The sequence below is a fragment of the Leucopleurus acutus genome (genome assembly GCF_964270905.1).
Source record: "Leucopleurus acutus genome assembly, chromosome: 18".
Taxonomy (NCBI): Eukaryota; Metazoa; Chordata; class Mammalia; order Artiodactyla; family Delphinidae; genus Leucopleurus; species Leucopleurus acutus.
In genome coordinates, this window is record NC_139160.1 from 6503128 (window position 1) to 6530417 (window position 27290).

General features: G+C 47.9%; 1 protein-coding gene across 3 annotated transcripts in view; it reads left to right on the plus strand.

Moving 5' to 3' along the window:
• Window positions 1-27290, plus strand: part of MTUS2 (microtubule associated scaffold protein 2) — a gene marked incomplete at both ends in the record, with an annotated part of 327648 nt that overhangs the window by 291254 nt on the left and 9104 nt on the right. For all 3 annotated transcript variants that reach the window (XM_082859275.1, XM_082859277.1, XM_082859276.1), the window contains 3 exons: window positions 15483-15697; window positions 23281-23386; window positions 26602-26675. In XM_082859275.1, coding sequence (XP_082715401.1) covers window positions 15483-15697; window positions 23281-23386; window positions 26602-26675 — 395 coding nt within the window. The remainder of the gene's footprint in view (window positions 1-15482; window positions 15698-23280; window positions 23387-26601; window positions 26676-27290) is intronic.

Sequence of the window (27290 nt, forward strand, 5' to 3'; positions counted from 1 at the left end):
TATACCATCCATGATGTTGAGCACCCACTTTTAAAACTTAGACCTGCAAAAAGCAGGGCCCATAGTCAAGGGAAAGGTAGTCAGTAGACATGCGTGTTGGAACTAGCAGATGTGAAATGTTTAAAAACTGTCATAAACATGTTCAAGCACTTCCAGAAAAAGAGGAATGTAGTGAGTAACCAGGTGGGGAGGCACAACAGAGAAACAGAAACTACAAGAGAACCAAACGGAAATGTTAGCGCCCAAGAGTCGAATCTCTGAAATGAAAGACTCACTGGCTGGGCTTTACAGCAGGTTGGAGACCGCAGGAAAAGGGGTCAGTGAATTGGAGACAATCAACTGATACTATCCAATCTAAAGAACAGAGAGAAAAGAAAGATTAAAAGAAAATGAACAGAGTGTCAGGGACCTGTGGCAGTGTAAGAGATGTGTAATTGGCTTGTCAGAAGGAGAAGAGCGAGTGATCGGGGGAGATCTTTTTGGAAAAAATGATGTGCAAAGACATCCCAAATTTGGTTTTTTAAAAGAGCAACCTGCAGACCCAAGAAGCAGTGAACCCCAAACAGGATAAATGCAAATACACACATCACACCAAAGACAGCCCAGCTGAAGACACACATCACATACAGAGGACAGGGCTGTGAGTGACAGTTAACCTCGCCAGAAACAGACTGAGGCAGTGGAATGACATGTTTGAACTGCTTAAAGAATAATAAAAAAAACAAAAGCAAAAGTCAGTATCCAGAGAAAACATCTTTTAAAAATGATAGAAACTTGGAATTATAGGAAAGAAATAAGATTGTCAAAATGGTAAATGTGTGGATAAATATAAAAGATTACTCATTTTGTTTTAAGGTGATTATTCTTTTTTTTTTTTTTTTTGCGGTACGCGGGCCTCTCACTGCTGTGGCCTCTCCCGTTGCGGACCACAGGCTCCGGACGCGCAGGCTCAGCGGCCATGGCTCACGGGCCCAGCCGGTCCGCGGCATGTGGGATCTTCCCGGACCGGGGCACGAACCTGCGTCCCCTGCACCGGCAGGCGGACTCTCAACCACTGCGCCACCAGGGAAGCCCTGATTATTCATTTTGTTTTAAGTGTTCAGCTTGATGATCTTTGTCTGTGAATACATCCATATAATCACCACCCAAGACAAGACGTAAGATGTTTACATCACTCCCGAAAGTTCCCCCAGGCCTCTTTCTCCAGTCAATTCCACCCCCTCCCTACCTCTGAAGCCACCACTTCCGTATTTCTGTCACCATAGATTAGTTTTGCCTGGTCTTGGATTTCCTACAAATGGGATCAGACAGTATATGGTCTTTTGCGTCTGGGTGTCTGGGTGCTTTTGCCCTACATGAGAGGTTCATCCACATCGCTGAGCATATCAGTAGTTTGTTCCTTTTCATTGAGTCGCGTTCCATTGGCATGCATATGCCAACATGAATTATCCACTCTTCCGCTAATGGACATTTGGATTGTGTCCACATTTTGCTGTTATAAATAAGGCTGTTATGAATATCCTCGCACAAGTCTTCTTGTGGACAGAGATGTTTTTCATTTCTCTCAGTTAAATTCCTACACGGGACATGACTGGCTCATAGGACAGATGTGAGTTTCACGTTAGGAGACGCTTCCAAACAGTTCTGGAAATGGCTGTTCCATTCTTGCGCCGTCCCCCAGAGTGTTTGAGGGTTCCAGTCTCTCCACATGCTTGCCAACATTCGGTGTTGTCAGTTATGTTGTTGTTGTTTTCGCCGTTAGAGCAGGTGTGAACAGTGTCTCATCGTGGTTTTAATTTGCGTTTCTCTGACCACTAAGGAAATTGAGCACTTGTATGTGCTAATTAGCTATTGGATATCTTCCATGAGCCGTCTGTCGCCCACTTTTTCTTGCGCGGTTTGTTTTTTTGCTGAACGGCAGACGCCCCCTTCACCTGGGCACGCAGGTGCTCTCAAGGCTGCCACGCTCCCACCTGGCCCACCCTCTTCGTGCTCATGATCTGTCTTCTGATTCCCAGCACTTAAAGACTGACTCAGGATAGCCTCAGTCTACAGCCTCAAATATCAAGAGTAGAAAGCAAACCTATTCCTGAAATATGAAGCATTTTAAGTGTCGTTCTTAAGATCAGTTTGAATGCCTGTTTTGCATAAATGTGTTCTCAGTGTTTTGTCCCGAGATCAGTAAGCTATAATCCAAGAACTCAAAGAGTTTGTAACTAGTTGGAAAAGCAGACATGGCAGTGAATGATTATAGCATGAAATAAAGTTAGTGGCTCTCCCCTTAAAAATCCCTTTTTGCCCCTGATGCTGTCCTAAGCCCCCTTTCCTCACTCTCCGTGGTCTCCCTGGTGATCTCATCTACCCCTATGGCTTCAACTACCCCCGAAGCAGTGCCCTCCTGAGACCATGGCTCCAGTCCTGGTCTCTCCTGAGGTCACCTCTTGGTGAACCACAGGCAGTACAGCTCTTCAGGAGCAATTAATTTCGTCTCCACCTACCCCACGCTCCCCACTTGAAAGCAGAACCAAATCGCCACTTCTCCTGTCACAGTCCTAATTTATTTCAGGTACAAACTAAGCTGCTGTAACAAAAAGGCACCCAGATTCAATGGAATAAATAAGAAAGAGGGGTATTTTTCTCTCGTGTAATTGTCCGCAGACAGGTTTCAGCCTGAGGGAAGGAGAAGGAGGGAAAGTCGAGGGCAAGCAGCTCCCTCGTAAGAATCTGGTCTAGAAGTTGCCACATCACTTCTTCACATCCCTTGACCCAAGGACAGTCATGTGGCCCCATGGAGCTGCAAGGGAGGCTGGAAGATGGCATGTCCAGCAGGGCATCCGTTTCTGCTAACACTTAGAGAGTATTTTGAATAAAAGAAAGAAAGGGAGATGGGGGACAGGTAGGCTCAACCACAGTTTGAAGCTCAGTTACTGACACCACAGTTTGCAGAGGAAACCGGTACAGGAAATGGGGGGCATCGCCGACTCTGCCTCTGCGTCTGCTTCATGCTTGATGTCCAGGAAGTCCCAGGTTCTGTTGATTCTAGCTCGGAGGTCCGTCCTACTTCTGTCCTCTCCTTTTTATTCCTGTAGTGACCTCATCTCTCCTTTTGCAAACGCCTTCTCACTCATTCCCTTCCTTTCCTTCCTGCCCCTAGCGTCCATCCCCTGTCACTTCCCCGATTAAAAACCATCAGTAACCAGAAATGCTTGTGACAAAAACAGCACTTGCCTCTAGCTAGAGCGTCTAACATGCCTCCCAGACCTACTCTGAGACAGCGTTTTTGTTTGGTGCTGTTTTCATGTCTGCCTCTCTATTATTCTTTTTTTTTTTTTTTTTTTTTGGCTTTTTAAAGCATTGAAGCATAGTTGATTTACAGTGTTGTTAGTTTCAGGTGTACGAAAGGCTCCTGGGTGATGGAGACACAAAGAGCTTACAATCTCCAGCAATAAATAAGGAACCAGTCAGGCAGTGCTTACTGTACACGACAGGCTGGGGTGGGAGGCAGCTGTTAGATGGAGGTGAGACCCTGTAAGAGAAGGAGAGTCACCGCACACACAGGCATGAGTATGGAGAGGTTAGGCTAGGCTCTGGACCAGCAGGATCCCGGCTGTGCTGGTGGGGGGTGGCAATCTAGACTGGCCTGAGTAAGACTGTGGGTATCCCCAGTAGGGGACATCTGGGGACCATATCAGAGGTCCATGTTACAGCTTTTAAGAAAGGTTATAACGTATTTCAGTTAAGTAAAATCCTCGGTTATTTCAGAAGAGGTTCAGTCATTCTTGGTCAGTCCTGTTATTGTCTTTACACAGTGCTGAGTTAAAGACCTCCTTCCTCCAAGTGCTGTGGCAGGACCATGGGCTGCAGGGTCCAACAGACTTGGTCTTAGTCAATGCTCCTGTGCAGGAGATTAAGCCCTCTTAGCCTCAGTTTCCTCATCTGTGAAATGGGGGTTGCACTAGGACTTACCTCCCAGCTTCTAGTGTGAGGTTGAAATGGGATAATTCAGAGTAAGTGCCAGGCTCAGCATCGTGCCTGGCCTCTATTATTAGCTGTTTATTGTTTTTGAGGGGGTACATAGAATCACTGAAATATTACAGTAAGAATTTTCCCACCCTTCATGAATGCTAGGGTGGGACCTAGCATAAAGAAACAGCCATGGGCTTCCCTGGTGGCGCAGTGGTTAAGAATCTGCCTGCCAATGCAAGGGACACGGGTTCGAGCCCTGGTCCAGGAAGATCCCACATGCTGCGGAGCAACTAAGCCCATGTGCCACAGCTACTGAGCCCGTGCTCTAGAGCCCGTGCTCTGCAGCAAGAGAAGCCACCGCAATGAGAAGCCTGCACACCGCAACGAACAGTAGCCCCTGCTCGCTGCAACTGGAGAAGGCCCTGGGTAACTCAAAAGGGGTGTGGCTTGCCCAGGCCGCTGTCTCCTCTGAGGGAGGTACTCTTCAAGCCAGCATGTATTTATGGAAATCTGCCCGGGCCTGGCATTGTGCTGAGATGGGCGTCCATAGAGGAAGGCTGCACGGGGTCTAGCTAGAGTAATAGACAAGTATTAATGCTCATCATAAACATACTCTTGAGCTATCATTAATTGCCTAAAATTTTAACTTCTTCTGTGTCTATGCTTAAAACTGGTGGGTAGAAATAATTCGAGGTGGTCCATTTTGTTCCTTGGAGTCGATTTGATGTATTTGGAAGTAGTATAGCAAAAGGATGGGAAGAGTTCATGGGGAAATGCACACCTCTTTAAAAATTAGATTCTATGGATTTCAAACATCAACCCTTCATTCCTGTGCAAAACTAAAAGCGATAAACCCTCGAACAACAAGTAAAGAGTCATAAGTCTGGGAAAACCTCCGAGAAAATGTCCCAAATCCCATGGAGAACACAGAATATCCAGGCCATGCATTTGACATCCTCAAGGAAGGAATGAGTTTTTAAACTCACCACCATCAAATGGACTGAAATGTATTATCTAGCAGCCCCTTGGTCTCCATCCCCTCCAAAAGCAAATAAGGGGAATGGGGCCCCCAAACTGGGATAGAGGGTGGAGGTCAGCAACACGCCGTGGAATCCCCGCCAGCTAGGAAGCTAAGGAAGGGACAGGGTCACAGGAGTTCACTGGTTAGAACCCTGTAGGGTGGGTTCTAGCCAGTGAGAAGGGGTCCAAAATCTCAACTGAAGCTTCTGTTTAAACATTTTTCAGGAAGTTATTGAAAGCTCCTTCTAAAAAGGATGTCCAACCTAGAGATAATGTTCACTGTTCAATTTATGTAACAAATATTAATTTGAGGTAAAATTAAAGGGTCATTTTTCAATACCATTTTGGACAGGACAAAAAAAATGTTAAAAATATTAAAAGCAGTAAATGCTCACTGGACCCACTATCTGGCCTGTTCAAAGCCAGCCGTCAGAGCGGCTCCCATGGTGTGTTAGATGAGCCGGCACCGGCTTTGCAGCCCAAATTAACCCGGAGGGGAGGAAAGAGCAGATTCTGTGCAGAATCATCTCCCCAGAAAGCCGCTTCCTGTTTATGGGCAGTGGTGTTATTAGTTCTTATGTAGATGGCATTGGTTTCTCTTTTCAAAACTCATCATTATAACCATCTTCTTACATCCATTTCCTCTTTCCTCCTTTGCCCCCATACTTGCATTTTTCTCCTCTCAGACCAAGAAGGTTACCTCTAAGCATTGCAATTACATTCACACACAGGATGGGTCATTATCCATTTGTTGAAAGGTTCATCCTTTATCTTAAGGAACACATAAAAATGGCACAAAGTAATTTATGACTCGAAAAGCACCTTAAACTAATTGGGATTTTTGTATCTGTTTCTCCTTATATTTCTTTGTTTCCATTCTCCCAAAACATAAGAGCAGTATTACTATTACTATTCAAAAGAGCACTGCTGAGATTCAGAGCACCTGGAAGGACTTCCACCTCCTGAGTTCTCTCTGTGTCAGCTTGGACAAGTGATTTAACCCCTCTGAGCCTCCATTTTCTCTTGTATAAAATCAGAGCAAAAATGCTGGCTTCCCCCAGCTTTGAAATTTGTTGCAAAGATTTAAACAAGTTAATATTGTGTGTTAAAGAGCTTCATAAATGAAGACACAGAAACGTCAGTCGTTGATATTGCTACTAATGTCTCCTGTCGCTGGGCACTGAGTCATTCTGCAAAGCACATTTTCTCTGCAGATGAAGCTTCTCTCTTTAGGGCTCCATTTTGGAGGGAGATCCTCATAAAAATGGTATACCCTTCCCTGTCTTCTTCAAGAGAGGACAGTGGGCAAATATAAACTCTTCTTGATGACCCTTGGTCACCATTCCAATATCCATAGAATTCTAGCATGCCAGGGCAGAAGGGGGCTTAACACTAAAGGTGCCTATCTTAATCCGCTCGGGCTGCTATAACAAAATACCATACGTTGGGTGGCTTAAACAACAGACATTTGTTTTCCCACAGTTCTGGAGGCTGAAGTCCAGATCGGGGGCTGGCTGGTTTCTGCTGCGGCCTCTGTCCTTGGCCTTTGGGAGGACATCTTCCGCCTGTGTCCTCACCTGGCCTCTGAGACATCCCTGGTGGCTTTTCTTCTAGTACGGACACCAGTCATGTTGGACTAGGGCCCCACTGTAATGGCCTCATTCTAACTTAATCACCTCTTCAAAGACCCCATCTCCAAATAGGGTTGCACTCTGAGGTCCTGGGGATTGGGGCTTCAAGATGTGACTTTAAGGCGAATACACTTCAGCCTGTAACAGTGCCTGACCTCCTCATTTTTCGGATAAGGATGTGGAGACCCAGAGAGGTTGAGTGAGTTGCCAAAATTCCCACAGCTCGTGTCCGCAGAGCCTGGGACAGAGGCTGGCCTGGAGACCAGGGCTCCTTCTGCCTCCCCCGCCTTACTGAGTCTTGCCTTTGTCTCCTGTCCCTTCCGGGTGTCACCTGACCACTTCTGTCCTGGGCTCTCACTCCCCAACCCTTCCCCACCCCTTCTAATCTGTTGGAAACTCTGACAGTCCGGATTCAGTGTGCAGGAAGGGTTTCTTACTGTCATTCTGTGTGGAAGTTTAAGTTGTAAAGGGGTGGGGTGTAAGTGGGCACTTCAGGACACACATTTGGGGATCTTGAGGCTCCTATATATATAGTCATCCAGTTTGGAGGCCGTGTTCCCAAAATTTGACCCACAGGTAAATGTTAATGCACTCTAAAAAGCCACCTTGATGAGAAACCTTTCCGTATTTGTTCCATAGCATTGGAAACGCCTAGCAGCTAGAAAGTGCCCTTCATCTTACTGCATCCCGTGCCTCTCGTATTCTCCCCCGAACCATTTACACACCCTCAGGTAGGGAAGCACATCTGTCAACCTGTGCCCGCCTCACTGGGGGAGATTTAATAATGAGAGTTTATCCTGAGGTCTCATGCTTTTAAGACTTCAACACTTATAAAATAGGCCACAGCATATGCCCACGTGAAATGAAATATTATCGTTAATGATTGAAGGGTCGCAAGGCTTGTCAAAATTCAGCAGTCCTGAATTTCACATTTTTCATACTAATTGACAGCATCCAGAAGGGCCCTTCTTGGGCACCGCGAACCAGAGGTGAATTCCACCATAACGTTTGTGAACCATGGGCCCTTATATGTACATGAATCCGGCTATTAGTTCAGTAGAGATTTATTTGGTGCCTAATGGGTGCTTTTCTCCCCAGTTCGACTCCTCCTCTGATGTTTGCCTCTCCTTAAACGGCACCACCGTTCCCAGTCGCTCAGACCAATAGCCTGAGTCATCCTCGATGCCGATTCCTGGCTTTCCCTCACCTCCCTCGTCCAATCCAGGAGCAGATGAAGGTGGCTTTGCCTCCCAAATGCCTCGCACACCCATCCAGCCCTCACCAGTCTGCATCCCCAGTCCCGGGCACCGTTATATCCGCCTGGACCCCAGATATGTCCTCCGCGCGGCTTTCCTTGCCTCTGTCGGGCAATTCTCCATGCAACCACCAGGGGGCTCTTGTAAAAGCTTCATGAGCTCTTGTTCCCCCCCCCCCCCCCGCCCCCGTTTAAGACTGGCGGGGGCGGGGGAGGGCGGTCTTCCAGTTAGAGGACTACAATCCCCACTTCTCTCCGGGGACCACGGGCCCCGCGTGATCTGACCCCGCCTCTCTCCATCTTCACCTCCCCCCACTGGCTCCATCACGGGTCCTCGAGCCCCGTGTTGTCTTCCTGTTCCTTAAGTGAGCCGAGTGTTCCCACCTCCGGACCTTTGCTCTGGCGGTTCCTGCGCCTCGAAACCCCTACCTCTAGCTCTCTGGACGCCGCCCCTTCCCCGTCGTTCACATCCACCTGGGTGGTGTTTTCTCCGGCACCTCCTTCATCCGCCGGCCGCCAGAATCTGACCCCGGCCCTAGCCCTTCCCTAGCGTTGCTCTCATTTAACGTCCTTCACTACAGTTGTGTCAGGTTTTCACGATCTAACTTTTTGCCGTTTAAAATTTTTGCCCGCGTCTGTCTTTGCCCACCTGACAGCGTGTCTGATTCACCATGGGACTGGGCGTGGCCCGTAGCAGGTGCTCAGTAAATTCAATTACTGTCTACTGATGTTCCACCTGCCTCTCTGACCGGGCCCTGGGGATACCGCACGGACCTGCAAAGATGCCGGGAGACCCAGGACTCTCCCCCTGGCTCTTTCACTCCCATTTCTACTCCTAGTCTCTGAACCTTTCCTCCATCTCAGCCCCTCCTTTTCTCTCTTGTTGACATTTTCATCAAAAAGAAGGTCCTAAAGAAAGGGAAAGAGAGAGCGGGGCAGTAGAGGGCAGTGTGGCCAGGATCTCAGGCAGCGCGTCTCATGGACTGAGCCTGCGGCCTCCTGTGGGTCATTGTGATTTGACAAGTGTGGACAGAGACCTTCGCCACCAGAGGGCTTTCCCAGGCATTATAGCTCCCCCTGGTGGGCACTGATTTGTTACAGGATCACTGCCATCAAAAAAAAAAAAAAAAAAACCCCGAAAAAGCTTCACAAAGGCGCTCACAATCTTTAACCCCACGGTAACTCTACTCCTAGAAATGTGCCCTGATGAACAAAGCAGAACAGTATATGAGTGACACAAGACAAATGTCCGACAATAAGGACATGTAAATTACGGTGCATCCACATGGAAGTACAAGGTAGCCGTAAAAATATTAAGTAGGAAGACATGGAAACTTCCTAACAGAATATTCAGAAGTCATACCACTGCAACAGCTATGAAGGGACTACACAAAGGGAAAATTTCATTTTCTTTGTGTAGTGAGTTGCGGGTAATTTTTAAATTACATTTTTTCCTTGAAAGTTATTTTGTCTTTTCAATTACTCCCCATCTCTCAAAGAAACAACTTAATCTTTTATCTACTGTGAGATGTCCTGTCAATATGTAACGATACTGACTATTATTTTACTAGGGCTACCGTACAAAGTACCGCAGGCTGGGGGACTTAAACAACAGAAATTAATTTTCTCATAGTTCTGGAGGCTGGAAATTGAGATCAAGATGCCAGCAGGGTTAGTTTCTTCTGAGGCTTCTCCTCTTGGCTTATAGATGGCTACCTTGCCTTCCCTCTACAGGTGTCTTTGTCCTGTAGACTCCAGTCATATTGGATTAGGGCTGACCCTAGTGACCTCATTTTAACTTAATGACCTCTGTAAAAATCCTGTCTCCAAACATGCTCACATTCCGAGGTACTGGCGGTTAGGACTTCAACATATAAATTCTGGGGGCACACAGTTGAGCCCGTAACAGTGACTGTCATAATAGTACCATGTATTTATATACAGTATCATTTCTTCATATTTAGATGGCTTATTTTATGATCGTTATATCTAAAGCACTTCCTGTGACATAAAAGGCAGTATAGTATCATTCCTTATGCTTTATCATGAGTTAGAGCCAGATAATTTTCTCCAGTTTAAGTCTAGTGCTGTAATTACTAATGTTTGCTACCTCTTTGGTAAACCAATAACAAGTTGTAATTATGCAAGGGACATTTGGGGCAATTGTTTAAAGAAAATTGATCTTACTCACTGGGTTTTTTTCTCTCTCATTTGATGTACGAACTGTGGTATATAGGTATATACTAGGCACACACTATCTATTCATGCATACATACATCTATATGTTCAATGATTTAAAACTGTACAACAGACTCTAATAATCTTGTTTTTGCTTTTCAAACTCATGCTTATGAATTAGAAATGTCATAATACTCTTGGCCTGTCATAATCCTGTTCTTTTAGAAATTATTTTCTCAGCTTCTTAGGTTCTAGGGATTTATTATTGTGGTGTTTGCCTCTCACACTATAAAGTACCAAATGTTTTCTCATGAATAGAAATAATGAAAGCAAGACTCCAGATGTTACCCATTAAATTAGCCTGCGTTAATCCCTATCTACCCCAATAGATACATTTTTCAAGATTTACCAGAGGCAAGAGGATGTTTATTTCTTTAGGGACTCTGTTACTGGAGCTCTTTCCCTGGTGCCTCAGCTGCGCTTCTTATCCAATATCTTCTGCAGGCCTGGGGCTTATGACGTGGGGTCATTTCAAGAACAGAAGTGTCACCTCTCATATATAATAGCGATTGGGAATTTGGGGGTTGGTGCTATATGTGGGAAAGTGATTGCTTTGCCACTTCATAGACAGCAAAACTGAGGCCTGCCAAGCTCATGATTTATTTAAGGCAACAGTACAGTTCAGGGGCAGCTGTAGGATGAAAATCAGTCATTTCTGACCCCTCAAAAGAGTGCCAGGCCCATGAATCGTCCTGCCACGAACATAAATAAAATCGCACGTTAGATGGAAAAGTCCTATCCTTTCTGACCACAGGCTACATAACCTTTGAAAACCTAGTCTTCTCCTTAGTCGTGGTAGGAATTTTTAAAAATATTTTAACTCATAAGATATGAAAACACATAATAGGATTTTCTCAAATACATACTGTTGCAGGTGTTCGTTGGGCAGTGAGCCCTGTAACTTAAACACACAGCCTCTAAGGGAGGGTCAGAAATACAGATGCATTTCCATTCCAAGGAGAAGTACACTGTCATCCTCTTTCTGCATCTTGCCTTTTTTGTTTAACGGTGTATCACAGATCATTCCACGATAACATGAAAAGATTCACCTTATTTTTTTTACTGGTTACCCATATCCCATTGCACGTAGGATTTGTCCTCTGTGAATAGTGGATTTATCATCATTTATTTAACTAGCCCCCCACTATTTCCTGAAGGCAAATCGTGCTGTAGTTGTCATCCTTGACCAAATTTTTTGTGCCCTTGTGAAATTGTTAGGTTAAAAGATATGTGTCATTTAATTTTTCCTCCAGTGTAGCTGATTTGTTATTATTCATTTCTTTACCTTTTTGTTTTATTCCATCTATGCAATCTATATAGTCAACTTACTGTTCTGATTTCCTAAAGATACTGATATTAGTATATGACGGATACATTTTTCCCATACAAAATAGTACTTGTTAAAGAAAAATACATGATGAGCATTTTTTATTATCTTCATTTGAGTCTTATGTGCTATTTCTAGTTAAGAAACAGTAAGAGTGGTTCTCAGGTTCCCTTAGGCTCCACAGATATCCGTGTGTGTTTGCGTATAAAACAGTGTAGTGGTGGAATTTTTATTTTGTCAGCAAACATCGTCATCATTGTTATACAGAATCTCGAAGTCCAAACGTGAACTTTTCCTCTACAAAAACATCTAAATTTATCCTCTGAGATATTTTTCCTGTCATGTTATTTTGCAGATTTTCTTTCCATATTTGGTAAGAACTTTATTGAGGTATAATTCACGTACCATAAAATTCACTCATTTAAAATGTGAATTGAAAACAATTCAGTGGTTTTTAGTATATTCACAGTTATGCAACGGTAACTATAATCTGTTTTAGAACATTTTCATCACCCCAAAAAGAAATCCTTTGGCTGTCACCCTGCTCAAGCTCCCATCCCTAGCTTTTAAATTTTGAAAGATACTTGGCCCTCCAAAGGAGCTTCTCAGTCATACCCCCCCATCGGTCCCTTGAAGGCCGGTTTCCTCAGACCCTCCCTGTATTATCAGAATATTTCATTTGATCAGCCTCATAGGTGGACAACATCTCCTGCTTCGATCTGCACGTATTGAATCATGGATGGTGCCGACCATCTGTTCTCATGTTTCTGGGCTGTTTGTGCTTCATCTCTGCACTGCTTTGTGGACCTATTTTAAATACAAACAAACATGTTGTTGTCACTGCTTCATTTTGATCCCATCCACCGGGGCAGGATGCATGGGGCAAAGACGGCTAGGAAGTTAGTTCTACGGAAACAAGAGCACCCTCCAAAGAGGCCCCCCATGCACCCAGAAACCCGCCCCGGGGCTCGCTGCCCGGGACTTACCCGTCATTACTCTGTGCCCACCCCCCACCATTCTCGTGTTTTGGATGACACTCCACCCTCCCCCAATGTAGGTAAAATAATTGCTCCTTGGCGGGGTGGGGGAGGGATGGACTGGGAGTTTGGGGTTAGATGCGAACCATTACGTATAGGATGGGCAGAGCACAGGGGACTATATCCAGTCTCCTGTGATAAACCATGATGGAAACGAATAGGAAAAAGAGTGTCTGTGTGTGTAACTAAGTGCTTCTCCGTTGGCCTCAATCTGGCTTTGTCTCAATCCATGAAACACTGTTTTTTAATGGACGTTCCATGGTCTTTGTTCTGTTAAAACCCAGTCACCCTAGGATAAACCTGTCTTTATATATACACCTCTTCCCTAGTCTGTGGATCCCGAAAGCTTTTTCACTAGCTAGGGTCCCTGGTGAAATTCTAATAACTTCCCCAAGTTGGAGGGTCTTTGGGGAAAGCTGGAGCTCTGTTTCAGCCGGGGCTCAGACTCCTGGGAACAGGTGATTCCTCACCACCACCTCCAGGCCTGAGCCACTGTGACCTTTACCTCCTGGTAGGTTCTTTCTGTGGGGACTGTAGCCTCCCGTGACCTCACTACCAGGGACCAGAAAGCCTCAGCCCGAGTCTGCAGTTCCTGCTGTATTTGTTAGCGATCGAGCAAAACGCCCTTTCGCTACTTGTGGTGGGAAGCCCGGTGCACGCCCAACCATTCGTCCTGAGGTACCTATACCTGACCGGAAGGATTTACTCACAGCAGGTGTGGCAATAAGATACATGTTCAAGGGAATCCCTAGCATATTTGACACCCAGCATTTGTAACACTCCCTCCTCTGTACCACAAAAGCACTTTCAGGATAACGTGATAATCAGTCAGAAGCCTAATTTTCCTGACTCACTCTATAAACAATTAGAAAAAAGAAATTTCAATTTAAAGATGATTCGATTGATATTCAAATGAGAAGCACATAGTGCCAAGTCTGTGATATTCCTGCCAGGCCTACCTGACCTGAATGTAATAATGAGGAAAGCTCAGAGAGGCCAAATGGAAAGACTGGCCTGTCATCTTCAAAAGTGTCCAGGTCCTGAAAATCCAGGGAAGACCGAGGAAGTATCCCAGACAAAAGGAGACTGGGGATAGTTAAATGCAGCTCGTGATTCAGAACGAGATCCTTTTTCTAGAAAGGACATTATTAGGACAACTGGTGAAATGTTAATGGGTCTGAGCATTGGAGGGCACTGTTGGATCAGTGTTGATTCCTGACTTTGATGACTGCATTGTGGTTACGTAGGAGAATGTCCTTGTTTGTAGGGAATATATACTAAGGAATTCGGGGTTGATGAGACAGCAATCAGCCTCTGATTCTCAAATGGTTCAGGGGGAAAACGTCATTTGGACAATAATGTCCTTGTACCGTACTTCCGACTTTTCTCTGTTTGTGATTTTTTTTTAAATACAAAAATTGCTTTGAAAAACCTCGACGGTAATTGTAGCAATTGCTTAGAATGTAGACCAACCAAAAACTTCGGAGGAGTATTTTTTCACCAACATGCTTTAGAGTTGCTGGCACAGGTGACAGCAAAAAGCAGAGGGCTTTTCAAGTCAGTGTGGTTATTGCTTTAAAATTCCCTGCAGACGGTACGTCCTCTATGGGGGTTCCCCCCACCCACCCTCAGTACACCCTGATTACACTGGCACATCCTAACAACTCTTCACGGTTGTGTGTCAGAATCCTCCAAAAAATGATGGGATGCAGGACACAGGGCCAGGTGAAGCCCTGGACCAAGAAGGCCTGTGGGGACAGTGTTAGGCTGCTGGGCTGGCCAGACTCTTACACACTGTGCGCACAGGGCAAGATCCAGCCCGTCCACAGCTCATTTCACCAGGGAACAAATGTCTTTAAACATCCCCTGTGCTAAGTAACAAACCCTTTGAGCGCCGAGTGTGGCAAAGAAACCGTTGAATTAGCTGCGCCTTTAGGGTGGGACTTCTGATTCGGGTGTTTCAAACGCCATGTAACTACCTTGGATGAATGGTCCTGATCATAACAGCCACCCCTAGTGTGCAGGTTATCCTGAGCCAGTACCGATACCGCTCACTCAACTTCAGTAAGCGACAAGCCCCCCCTGACTGCAGCACAGAGCAGGGAGCGTGGAGGCCCCCGTCTTTGTGGAGTGAGTGAGGTGTCCGTCCACTCTGACGTCTGCGTGCGTGGGCATCGTCACCTCCACGGGACCTAAACAGACTAGATTGTCAGGGAAGGCTTTCTCCTTCTTGGAAGCAGTTTGCAGTTGAGGAAGAGACTTTGAAATGAGAGCAGTCCGCTCTGGCCCAGGGGAGGCACGAACTCTAAGTGCTGTCGCAGCCCCTCCCCGCGAAGCAAACCAGAACTGCGGCAGGGCGACCCACCCGTGCAAAGGGGTGTTGAGTGGTTACCCGTCCTTCCTCCAGTGGGGAAGGATGCTGCTGGTGAGGTCTCGGTCACTGAAAGGACCCACACGCACACTTCCTCTGCGATTGTCCCATGCGGCATGTCAGCCTGCAGAGAATCCCGTGCCTCCCGTCTTGTCTCCAGCCTCCAGGCGTGCCCAGGTCTCAAGCCTTGATGGGTGTAAGAGTCACCGTGGCCCTTGTGAAGAGTTGACGTGCTGGGCTCCTGTCTGGGGTTTCTGATCCACCGGGGTGTGCCTAGGAGCGTGCATTTGTAACAAGCACCCAGTATCTGTGATGCCCATGGTCTGTGGACCCTCAGCGAGCCCTGATCTAGCGGCAGAAACATGCGGCTTGTGGTCAGAAAGCCCAGATTTGCCTTCGCAGCTCATGCTTCACACGCTGAGTGGGACCTTGGGCCCAGGTTCACCCCAGCATCCAGGGTCTGTGTTGGGGATCAAATGTGGTAGGGAGGAAAGCACTTGACAAACGGTGAAGCTCTGCAGAAGGATGGGGACCTGGCCTTGGTCCTTACGTCCACCTTGATGCGGTACTCGTGGGGGCTGCAGCGCTTTCGGTGCGTCCTGGCCAGTTTTTTAAGCGTCGCTCTCTCTGTCCCCAGCCTTCCATGCGGCGAAGTGCGAGAAGCTGCAGAGAGAGAAGGCGGAGCTGGAGCGGCGCTGTGAGGATGAGGTGCGCAGGCTGGGCTGGCGGCAGCAGGCCGAGCTGCGCGACCTGGAGCGGCGGCTGCAGCTGCAGTTCGAGACCGAGGTGGCCCAGCTCCAGGAGGAGCACCGCGCACAGCTGCTGCGGATCGGGTGTCAGCACCAGCGGCAGGTCAGTCTGCGCCCCGGCCCGGGCCCTGTCCTTGCCGTCGTCGGGAGACGTGGGTGGGAGGTGGAGGGGAGCCGCTTTGGCCAGGAGTCCGTGCAGCAAGCAGGTGAGCTTCCGTTCAAGCCCGCTCTCCCCACCTGTTTCTCTCCTCTGTCCCCTCCCGTCGTCCCCTGCAGCCGCTCTGGTCTCCCCGCGCCTTGTGCTCCCAGGCACACTCCCACCTCCGAGATTTTGCTCGCTGTGCCCTCTGCCTGGAATGCTCTCCCTCTAGAAACCCCATGGCTCCCTCTCTGCCTCCCTTGCAGACTTTTCTCAGTGAGGCCTTTCCTGATCCACAATCACGGCTCCTTCCCCACGTCGTGCACACTCTTCCTGTTTAGTTTTTCCTCGGCACTTACTACTACCTAACGTATGAGAACTTTTACTTTGTACCCTGTTGATCTTCTGCGTACTCCATAAGGACAGTGATGATGACAGACACATGTGTATCTAGCACGTGCTGTGTGCCAGGCCCTGCTCTTCCCTCTTTACATGTACTAACTCATTTAACCCCCACGATAACTCTTAGAGGGGGTACCATTATTGTCCCCATTTTACAGGTGAGAAAACTGAGACCCGGAGGTTAAATAACTTGCCAGCATTCACGCTTATGAAAGAGCCAGGGTTGGACCCAGTCTGATCCCAGGGTCTGTGCTCTCGAGCACTGAACTAGAGTTTTCTGCCGGGTTTACTGCTAAATCTCTGGCACAGGACCGCCTGCCTGCACAGAGCGAGCCTTCAGTGTGTATTTGCTGAATGAAAGAAGGATTCCGCTCATTAACCTTAGCCCAGCAGTCTTCCTAGAGAGGGTCATTCATCCTGGCAGAGCTGGGGAAGAATTCCCAGGGAGCCTGTCAGCCTGAAAGCAGGTAGGAGCCTGGCGTGCCCATCCCCACGGCCAGCTGCCGTGTCCGTTACCGTGTTGGCGCCAGTGTGACAGGCAGGTTAAGACGAGACCACTCTGCTTCCGAGGGAGCTCGTTTGCCCCTCCCTCTTCCTCCTGACTCCCCAAGGCTCTGACGCCTTAATGCCCACCTTCTAATTGTGTATCGTTACCCCTAGTCTGCTCATGGTATCCCTAAGGTAAACTGGCATTTGTGAAGAGCTCACTTTACATCTCAGGCTGGTGCCGAGTGGCCCTTCACTATCATGAACGTTTGGGCTGCCTCCCCGGTGGGTAATCTGGATGGCGCTGGTCCCCAGAGGCTTGTGAATCATGGCGGGCATGGGAGAAATCTCAGAGTAATAATAAGTGCTATTGTGGGGATAAACGGTCTCCTGTTTGACAACACTTTCTTCTGTTCAGCATCTTGGGTTAGTCGTCCTCCTTTTTCTAGAGGCCTGTGGAAACCAGACGCATCTGCCTGCTTGAGGTGGTACAGACTTAGAGGCTGGGAGACAGATAGGTTACAGCTAAGGTTACCTGCTGGGCTAAGATTAGATTAGATTCAGCACCTTGGCTTCTCAGCTGGCGTTAAGTGGACATTTGCACGGCTGCCGTCTTCAGTCTTACCTGCTTCGTGGTCCCTTGATACAGCTCAGACCTGGTGCAGACACTGGCTTGTTCTGTGCCCTGTATCCTGGGGCTATTCATTCCCAATTTTACACAAAGAATGTATTTATACCCATATTCACTGACTTTTGGTCCAAAGTTCTGGGTTGGTTGAGAAGATGCCAAGAGATGGAAGGAAGGGCAGGAGGTGGTCCCCTGGCAGAAGGATGAGCGTCTGAACAAACGCTCATGCTGGGGTGTCGTGTGTGGGAAACCGGGAAGCCAGGGCCACTGCCGAGTGGAGCCTGTCCGCCAGTGGAGGGAGCCGGGGCAGAACCTCGCTAAGTTTTGTCGGTGCAGGAGCCTGTGCTGGGGGTTGTGGCCTCATCTGCCTTTGAGCTGGGACAGCGGCCTTTTAAAGATTTCATACCGGGAGAGATTGGAGGCCCTGACTTTCCCACTTGAGAGTGAGTTACATGAGCTACTTATGCATATTTTAAAAGTGCTCTGTCTCCTGAGAGCTCTGATCCTGTTCTCCCTGATCCTTTACAGCTAAAGTGATTCATTTGCTTATTCATCCATCTAAGCAAAGAATAGTCAGCGAAGGTCCGCCGCACACGCGGCCTCATGACGTCACACTGCAAGAGATGCCAACATTTACAAAACGTGGACTTGCTTGTTCCGTAGCCTCGGGTTATAGATCCAGGGAAGTTCTGAGGCACTTTCTCCAGAAACTGTAATACTGGGTGGGAAATACAGATTCTGTGTTTAGGAACTGAGAGCTTCCTTCCAGATGGGAGGATGAGGGAAAGCTTTATGGTGGAAAGAGCATCTGCACGCTTTACATTCGAGTAAATCATTCCTATAGAAACCCACTGGTTTGGGGGCAGGGGGAGGGATGGATGGTTGAAATCTGCGTATCACTCAGGCTCCTGATTCTGGATGTTGGCTCCTGCTGCTGGATGTTGGCTGTTGTCTTGACCTTCAGCTTCTCCAGCAGGGAGCGCGCAGACAACCAGGAAGAAGGTGAAATGCGCATCAAGCCATATTCTAATTTCCAGGTAGAGTAAATGCTCATGTATTTGGTCCCGGAGGGGGCTCGGTGCCTGGCCGCAGTGGGGGTCTGGAACGTCTGTGGTTCCAGCGATCTGTGCCGACCCTCCACACTCAGGGCCTCTTTGTGGGGGACAGTCGGCGTTCGGCAAGGCTGACCCATAGATCCTGCCATCTCGAGCCTTAAAACTCAAGTTCACCAATGGGGCCTCTCCTGGCGCCCCGGTGCCCCGGCTGGTAGCGCGGAGGCTGCTTCCGTTCTGACGCAGGAATTTCTGAGGCTTTTCTCTGATGAGGAACTCCCTCGAGAAGGCTGGCTGACCTCTGACCTTACCGCAGGATGCCCCTAGGAAGATCCAGCCGTCCACTTGCCTCGAGCGGCAAAGACCGTCTCTCTGTCTCCACATGGGCGTCACTGGGGAGCTTCTGGCAAAGCACTCCTCTTGTCTGCACCCCGCGCTGATGGAATCAGAGTCACGGACTGGGGCTTCCCGGGGCCCAGAGCTGCAGCTGTCTGGTGTCGGGGGATGTGCAGGGCCTCCTTCTTTAACCCTGCAGACAAGTTAGGGTATGAGCAGGGGCGTGGCCTGGCCTCCTGGCTTTCTTACGTGCCTTTAAAGATATGCTAGGACTCTTATCTTAAAAGTCGGATTATAAAGGTGTTTCATCAAATCAGTGCTCATTCTAGAGCTAGCTGCACATTAACAGAAGCCAGATTTCCCAAGCTTCCCTATCTCAGGGCACACGAAATAGATTTTTCAACGTAAACACAAATGCTTTTCCTTTTCTGCTCCAAATGTACTCGCCCACGGAGCCTGGTGTTCAGTGATCAGACTTGTGACCTTTGACCTTCTCCCTCCAAGACCCTGTGGCAGTTTGTCTCTCTCCCTGACCCGGCCCGGAAGCCCCTCGTGCAGGGCCCCCTGGTTCCTAAAGGCATTCTGGATTCTGCATTTTGAGCAGAGACTCCTTTCCAGAGGAGCAGTAGTGTTCAGCCTTTGGCGTTTACGTTGGCTTTGTCTCATATCCGGGACACACTTTGTAACCTTTCCTAAAGAAATCATCCTTTTAGACTTAACTGGGAGGCCCAGCGTGCCCACGCTTAATCAGACCGTGCAGAGGCCACTTCGGCCATCATCTCGCATTCTGTCCCATATCCGTCCCGCACAGCAAGTGCACGGCTGCCATCAGCGAAACCACACTCTCTGATCAAATAGAATGAGGTCCCGAGGGCGCCTCTGTCTTCCGGCGCCAGAGACCCGCCCATCGCAGCCCAGAGCCTCCGGACACTGGAAAGAGGCAGAGCCGGGCAGATAGAAGCCTCTGTGAACACCTGCCCACGTGGTGGGCGGCAAAGGGGCAAAGGCACCGCCCGGAGGGGCATGAGGTCAGCCCAGGAGCTCTGGCGGGGCTGGCTGCCTGCTCGGAGTCGGTACCCAGGATGATGTAGCAGGGATGCAGGGACAGAAGGGATGGTGAGTCGTCTCTCCGGAAGGAGAGTCGTTCAGAGAGCCCTGGAGAGAAAAGACAGGGGCAGCTCCCTCTGTCTCATCAGATAGGAAGACACGTCGCAGATGGGGGCAAATGGGAGTTTAATCTGGTTTTCTTTAATGAGGAAAGCCGAGACAATGTAAAGCCCATGCGTCTTCATTCTAAATGGAAGTCTTCTCTCAGTGAATTGCCGAAGGCTCCCATAATTGCATTTTGCAAATGGCTGAATGAAGTAAGCCCACAGCTCTATTCTTACCCATCGGAGAGGGCGGCTTCCCAGCCCTTTGCTTTGCTGGAACTCAGCTAAACAGCAAACAGCTGCAGGAACAGAGCCTGGTGCAGGGACCAGCTGCTGCTCTGTACCCCTGGGACTACTTGATGGGCACATGGACAGACCTCCGCAGCCAGCTCAGAACTTTGTCCTCCTGGAAGAGGGAGGAGGCTGGCCCAGCAGAGATTTTGGGGGGATGGGGGCACCCAGGGTTCTAAAAGGAAGAAAATGAAGCTACCCAGCATAAGTTGGCTGTGGCCGGATAATGGCTTAGCGCCTCTGTCTCATTTTCGGTGATCTACAATGCAAAACATACCTTGTGTGTCCCTTGGGTCAACTTGTCTGAATCCCCTCAAATGCCTGCCGACCTGGAGGTCTTCTCAGGCTGAGAGCTCGGACGGACTGCTGCCCCGTGCTCTGGAAAGAAGCCTAGAGCCATAGAGGAGAAGCCATGGGGATTGAAACTGGGATAAGAAAGGGGACGGCCAACAGTGCACGGCCCCTTCCTTGTAGAGGGAACAGTCTTTAAAAACCATACGCATGTCTAGAAACCTAAATCACTCGAGAGTAAGGACCATGATGCCCAGATTTGGGCTACTGACTCTCACCGGTTTCCTTCAGAACATCCTGGGCTTTCCTCTCATTGCATGTGGAGGAATTCGGGGATCAGTATTTCATCCCCAAAAGCCCCCCTGAGAGGCTGTAACAGACAGATCACACCCTTACATCATCCTTGGTATATTGGGTGTGGTATTCCATCACCACTAAATCAAAGACCTGACCACCAAGGCAGGAGGGCATGCGGTGAAGCGCCACCCTTGCTGATCAGAGCAGATCCACCGCCAGGACGAAAGGGACTCTTCTGGAACGTAGTCCCGGCATCCATCTCTCTCTTCTGAAACCACCCGTGGCAATTTGGGTAAGAACCCAATAAATTAGAATCATACTAAGGACGGATGAAAGATTCTTCTTTATACTGAACTAACATACCTCCAAACAATGTGTGGGTACTTGTTTCTAACGGAAGTCACCAGCGGAGCATAAGGAAAACCAGTTCCATTTTTTTTAACCGATGATTTGTTTTTCCAAGAGACTGAAAGTCTTTGGACAAAGATTCCATAAAAAAACCTTCATATAAACAGGATTTGGACAATTAAAAACTGCGGTAATCGGTCTTTCTGCTGAGTGGATTCATAGCTCTGAGCCTCGAGTGAAGTATTGTTTAATCAAGAATGGCCAGTAGGTAAAAGTGAATCGTCGCGTACCATGTCCATTTTCATGGCGTAATGCAGCTTTCCGAACGCTGTCAAGTTCGTTGTTGGTCTTGGCAGTGATATTTCTCTTTTAGTGGATGACACTTCCTTTTACCATAGGAGACAGAAGTCGGGCCAACTTTCCCAAGCAATGATGGTATCCAGAATGGGAATCTATCCCATTTTAAAATACAAACACTCCCATGTGTCCCCTTCACAAGCGGGCTTCCTTTCTTGTGAAGAGTTCTTCCTCCTTTTACAGATCAAAGATCAGCCTGTGAATTATCCCCAGAGAAATGAGACCCTCTGAGAGGTGGCTGGACGGTGTTCTGAGCCGGTCCGCCGCAGAGCTTCAGGGCATGGGCAGGTGCGCTGGTTCAGTGTTGTTCAAATGCTAGGTTTTGACACCTTAGTACGTTGTGAAATGAATTTAGTGGTTTGTAACTGCATTTTGAAAAACAACAAAGGAACATAGAATAAAAATTTAAAAACGAGATTACTGCAAGTAAGAGGGGAAAGTGTCATTTTGTGAAACTTTGGTTTCACACACACGCCCCGTGTATGCATGTGTGTGTGTAACAATGTACAATGGTGTTTTTACAGTGGGTCACCGACAGAGAATTTGGAAAAACATTGTTCTGGTTTGCTATCACAGGGAGAGGTCGTCTTATGCAATGACTCCTGTAAGTCATACATTTGAAGTTAAAATAACAGCTGCAACAACAAAAGTAGCAAAAGCAGTAAAGATGGAAGGTGTGTGGTGGGGCCAGAGATCAGGAAGGGGGAAAATTAAAAATCCTGGGCTGGCGTAGCACAGGGAGATCAGCTCGGTACTTTGTGACCACCTGGGGGGAGGCGGTGGATAGGGAGGGTGGGAGGGAGGGAGATGCAAGAGGGAAGAGATATGGGGATATATGTATAACTGATTCACTTTGTTATAAAGCAGAAACTAACACGCCACTGTAAAGCAATTATACTCCAATAAAGATGTTTAAAATAGATATATATAATGAAAAACAAAAGTCAAAAACAAAAAAAAAATTCCTGGGCTGGCTGCACTACCTGTGATTAAACTCCTGGAAATGTACCATCAGCCAGAGAAACAGCAGCTTCTTGGGAGCAGGTCCCACAGCCTGGGCAGGGGAAGGTCTGTACCGTGATTCGGGGGGCAGGTTCATGGCTGGAACAGTGGTGGCGAGCACACACACACACCTGCCCACTTGCCTTGGGGCTGGTGAGAGGGTCCCTGGGCACTGGTTGCTGGTCTTGCGGGGGGAGGCAAGGGCAGTGCGTTTCAGAGCTTCGCCATGGATGTTAGACAGCCCTGCGCTGACTGCTGGCTCTGCCATTTACTAGCCTTTGGGCAAAACACTTCAAGCCTCTCTGAGCCTCAGTTTCCTCGTCTGGGAAATGAACATGAAAACATTTACTTTATCATATTGCTGTGAGGCTTGAGTGGAGAAGCCGAGAGTGGGTAGCTTAATAAATGTTAGCTCCCTCCAGATACCTCGCGTGCTGTAGCTCCCACCGGCTGCCAGGAAGCAGAACGGACCATCTGGTAGGGGAGGACCGTCTTCTGTCCCTTATTACCTCACGGAATGCTTGGTGGAAGGGGAAGGAATGGGGTGGAAGGAAATGGTCCAGAGGGGGCCCAGGGCAGTAAAGAGGTGGCTTCGGCAGCTACCCACCCCACCCCGGGAGCTGCTTCCCGTTGCATGAGCGGCAGGGCTGTGGCAGTGACTTCCCTGTGACATCCCCTGCCCCGCCGCCCCTGACTCCGGGACTCCCGCGTCACCAACAAATCCTGGCTCTGCTGCCTTGGCACAAGGCTGAGGGTGGCCGCCGTCACAGTACAGTGTCCTGCCCTTGATGTTTGGGCCACTGATATTTCCCCTCGTTGCAGTCCATCTTGGTCCTCCAAGCAGCGAGGCCATTGGAGCCCCCGGTCCCCGGCTCTCTGTGTAACCAGAGCTGTGATCTCCTGCAGGTGGAAGACATCACCGCCAGCCATGAGGCGGCTCTCCTAGAGATGGAAAACAGCCACACGGTCGCCATCTCGCTCCTGCAGGATGACCACGACCACAAGGTGCAAGGTAGCTATGAGGCTTGGTGCGCGCGGTGGGCGGGCAGGGTGGGCTGTGCGCACTGACCCTCTCCGGCTGCAGACACGGGGATCCCTCCCTTTCCCTCTTGCTTCCCTTTCCCTTCTTCCTTCCTTTCCTTCCTGGTGTGTCCTTTGTGTTGCTTCTTGGGTTAAGAAAAGACAGAAATCCAGGACCCGGGTAACTACAGTAAGTCCCCTACATATGAATGAGTTCCGTTCCAAGAGCGTGTTCGTAAGTCCAATTCGTTCATAAGTCCAACAAAGTTAGCCTAGGTACCCAACTAACACAATCAGCTATATAGTACTCTCCTGTAATAGGTTCATAATACTTTTCACACAAATAATACATAAAAAACAAACAACACAAAAGTAAAGAAAACATGTTTAATCTTACAGTACAGTACCTTGAAAAGTACAGTAGTCCAGTACAACAGCTGGCATCCAGGGGCTGGCATTGCCCGAACAGGCAAGAAGAGTTACTGACTGGAGGGGAGAGAGGAGGTGGGAGATGGTAGAGCTGAAGGATCGTCAGCAATAGGGGACGGAGGGCCAGCTGCAATGTCACTCACGCCTGACGTTGATGGAATGCACATTCGCATCTTTGAAAGTTCGCAGCTTGAAGGTTCTTTTGTAGGGGACTTACTGTACTTTCCTCTGAAGCCAGTCCTCTCAACCCTGCCTGAATACTGGAATCCCTGGGAGCCTTGGTCCCAGAGCAGGGTTTGGTAGCTGGTCTGGGTTACAGCCTGGGCTTGTTAAAGCTCATAGGTGAATGTAACAGGTAGCCAAGCTTGAGACCCACTGTTCTACAGTAAGTGTAGAAATCCTGGGCTTTGTCTTGTTTTGTGGCCTTATAACCGTCCCACAGGTGTGGTGTTGTCAGGGCCACACCAGCATCTGATTGGGCCTGGCTCTCCACACCTTGCACTCAGACCACATTCACCATGGATGTAAGTGGACTCTCAGGATCTTTCTTTTTACATTTTTTATAACTTTGACTTACCTTTGGATATGTAGGATTTTATGTGGGTTGTAACAATAGCGACAGCGTTTAACTAAATATTACTAAGATTTTGACTGTGAAAGAAGCTTTTTATACATTAACGTGCATTTACGTCATATAGAGAATTTGTTTTTCAATTTCCCCTTTCCTCATTTTTTCCTCCCCAGTCAGCTGATTGTTAAAGTATATGAAAAACAGTTAATTTAACAATAGATTAATAAATTCCAAAAATTTCAGAATTAATATCAGAGTTTTAAAATTATCTTAAAATGTTCTTTGTAAACAGCAAGGCCCACTGTGCAGTAATCAATGCTCATGTGATTGCCCCCTCGAGCACCAACCCCACCACCTCTGGGAACACCCATACGTGGAAAAGTCCAAGCTGGACGCAAGGGAGAGGAATTTCCTGAGAACTAGTTAAATGCGTTACCTGTTCCTGAGAGTGTGTCTCATGCTTAGAGGACCAGCTCCCACCCCTGGATGCACATTGGAACCACCTGGAGAGTTTTTTAAAAATACTGATGTGTAGCTCCCCTTACAGAGGTTCCGGTTTAATTGCTCTGGGGTGCAGCCCAGGCATCGGGATTTTTTAAAGCTCCCCAGGTGATTCTAATATGTAGCAAAATTGGAGAAGCACTCTCTTAGAGCACAGTCTTAAGCATGGGACAGAGTGTCAGGACCTTAAAATAATAAACTACATTATGAGTACATAGATAGTCGCCATGGTTTATGCCACCTAATAGATACGGACTTTTCTTTGCTTGTGAGGTATAGGGTATCTGAAAATGCCCTGAAGCCCATCACTACACTGTAGGAAAATGGTCTCAGGAAAGGGAACAGGAACGGAAATGTTACAATGAGTGTTGCCTTTTGTTTCCGGATTTTCGTATAAATAGACTTGGTAGATTTTTCTGACTAATGAAGCCTCGCTTAGACGCCACATCCAGGGCCTTTGAATTACATATAATGTGATACAATGTAGGCGTATGTAATGGTAGCTAAAAACTTCATTATTATGGATGGTGCTCTCAATGACTATTAAAAGTAATCATTTAGACAAAGGCAGGTAGACCAGAAACCCACATGGTTTTATGTCAATAAAATAAGCACAAACTTTTTTCTTTTTTCCCAAATGTAAATTTCAGCTATAACAACTGGATTTCTAAGAGACCTTTAACCATCATTAGTTAAAAGATTTGGGTCAATGGAAATCACAGAGTTTTTCTTAATTGCAGCTTATGCCAGCCGGAATGATAATTATTGGTCTCCAGTACTCTCCTGTGCTAAGCATATGATCCAGGCTGATTAATGAGACCTTTCCTCTCTCCAGTTATAACATGAAAACAAATTGCTTGTGTAGCTAGAATGAGACGGGCTTCACCCAGCTAATAAGACTATTCCCATCTGGAGGAAAATAGAATCCATTTGCTTAATAACTCTTACATGACATCTCTTGCTGCCTATCTTGCAAATTATCACTGGAATGACACTTCTCACGGAATAGAATTGCTCCAAACTCCCCAAGAGGAACCAGTCCAATGAGTCCTTCCTTCTGTCTGAGTGGCTTAACATTGACTCTTTGCTCAAGCAAATCCTAGCATCTGTGGTTTCCAGAGTGTGGCCCAGAGGCCACCAAGGTGACTCTGCAGGCACAGCACTGGTCCCGTTCACCTGTCCATTCTCCAGCCCATGCTCCGCTCTCCTTGGAAAGGTCCCTGCTTCAGCCCGAGATTGCGGCTTCGTGGTAGAAAAGAAGAGTGATCCTGGGAGGGAAGAAAAGGGAGATTTAACATTAATTACCTAGTGGTTTTACCATTAGGAATAGTTGGAGAATTCAGTGAGTGCTGTGAATGGAGAATCTGACTTGGCCAGGGTTTTGGTAGAGCTGGGTATAAAAGTGAGTGTGTGTGTGTGTGTGTGTGTGTGCGTGCGTGTGCGTGTGCTCTGTTTGCTTCCCTCCCTCCTTTCTTTCCTCTTAACCCTCGCCCTTTCTCCTATTTCCTTCCTCATCCTTTCTCCCTCTCTCCTAAATAACATTGCATACAATTTCAAACTAATGGAGAGGTCTCTTTAGGCTTAAGTCCGCTATATACTGGTGTCCCTTACTCACCTACGTCACTAGTCTTAGCCTGGCAAAAGAATCTTGTTTGATCCCTTTTCAAAAGAAAGATCAGCCTAACAATTTGATGTCTTCTCTCCAGAACTGATATCTACCCACGAGCTTGAAAAGAAAGAATTGGAAGAAAATTTTGAAAAGCTGCGGCTATCATTACAGGTTAGTGTTTCCTTAACTCCAACATCAAGGTAATGGCAGCATTGTTATTCCTGTCCACAGACATTTATCCAGCACCTACCGTGTACTGGATCCTGTACTAAGCATTGGAATATGGGGGTAAATAAGACCTACTCCCTGCTCTTAAGGAGTTTACTGTCTACTCAGAGCTGTGATACAAATAGTGACAGACCAGCACAGAAGGTAACACATACTTGCACAGAATGAATAATACCGTTAGCGCCACAGGGGTTCCAAGAGATGGCCCATGTGCTTGCGGTCAGAGTCATGTTTGGGGAAAGGGGAGGATTAGGGAGCAGAGCATTCTAGGCAGGGGTAACGGGGTAAGGAGACTCATGTAGGGCAGAAATCACAGGACATGTTCTGGGAATTGTAAAAGCAACTTCAATCCCCTGGAGATGTAACGAAGCTTCTTGGCGTCCCGCTTGAAACCTACACAGAGTGTGGGTCTCAGATGCCAGGGGTGCTGCCTGGCTTCCTTCTGATCTCGGAGGGGAGAATGGAGGTCTCTGCCTTCCAGAGACCCCAAGCAGCTGCTTCTGTGAAAAGATGTTGACCGCCCCCAGCCCTAGAGAGGGGCTGCCTGGGAAGCCAGGG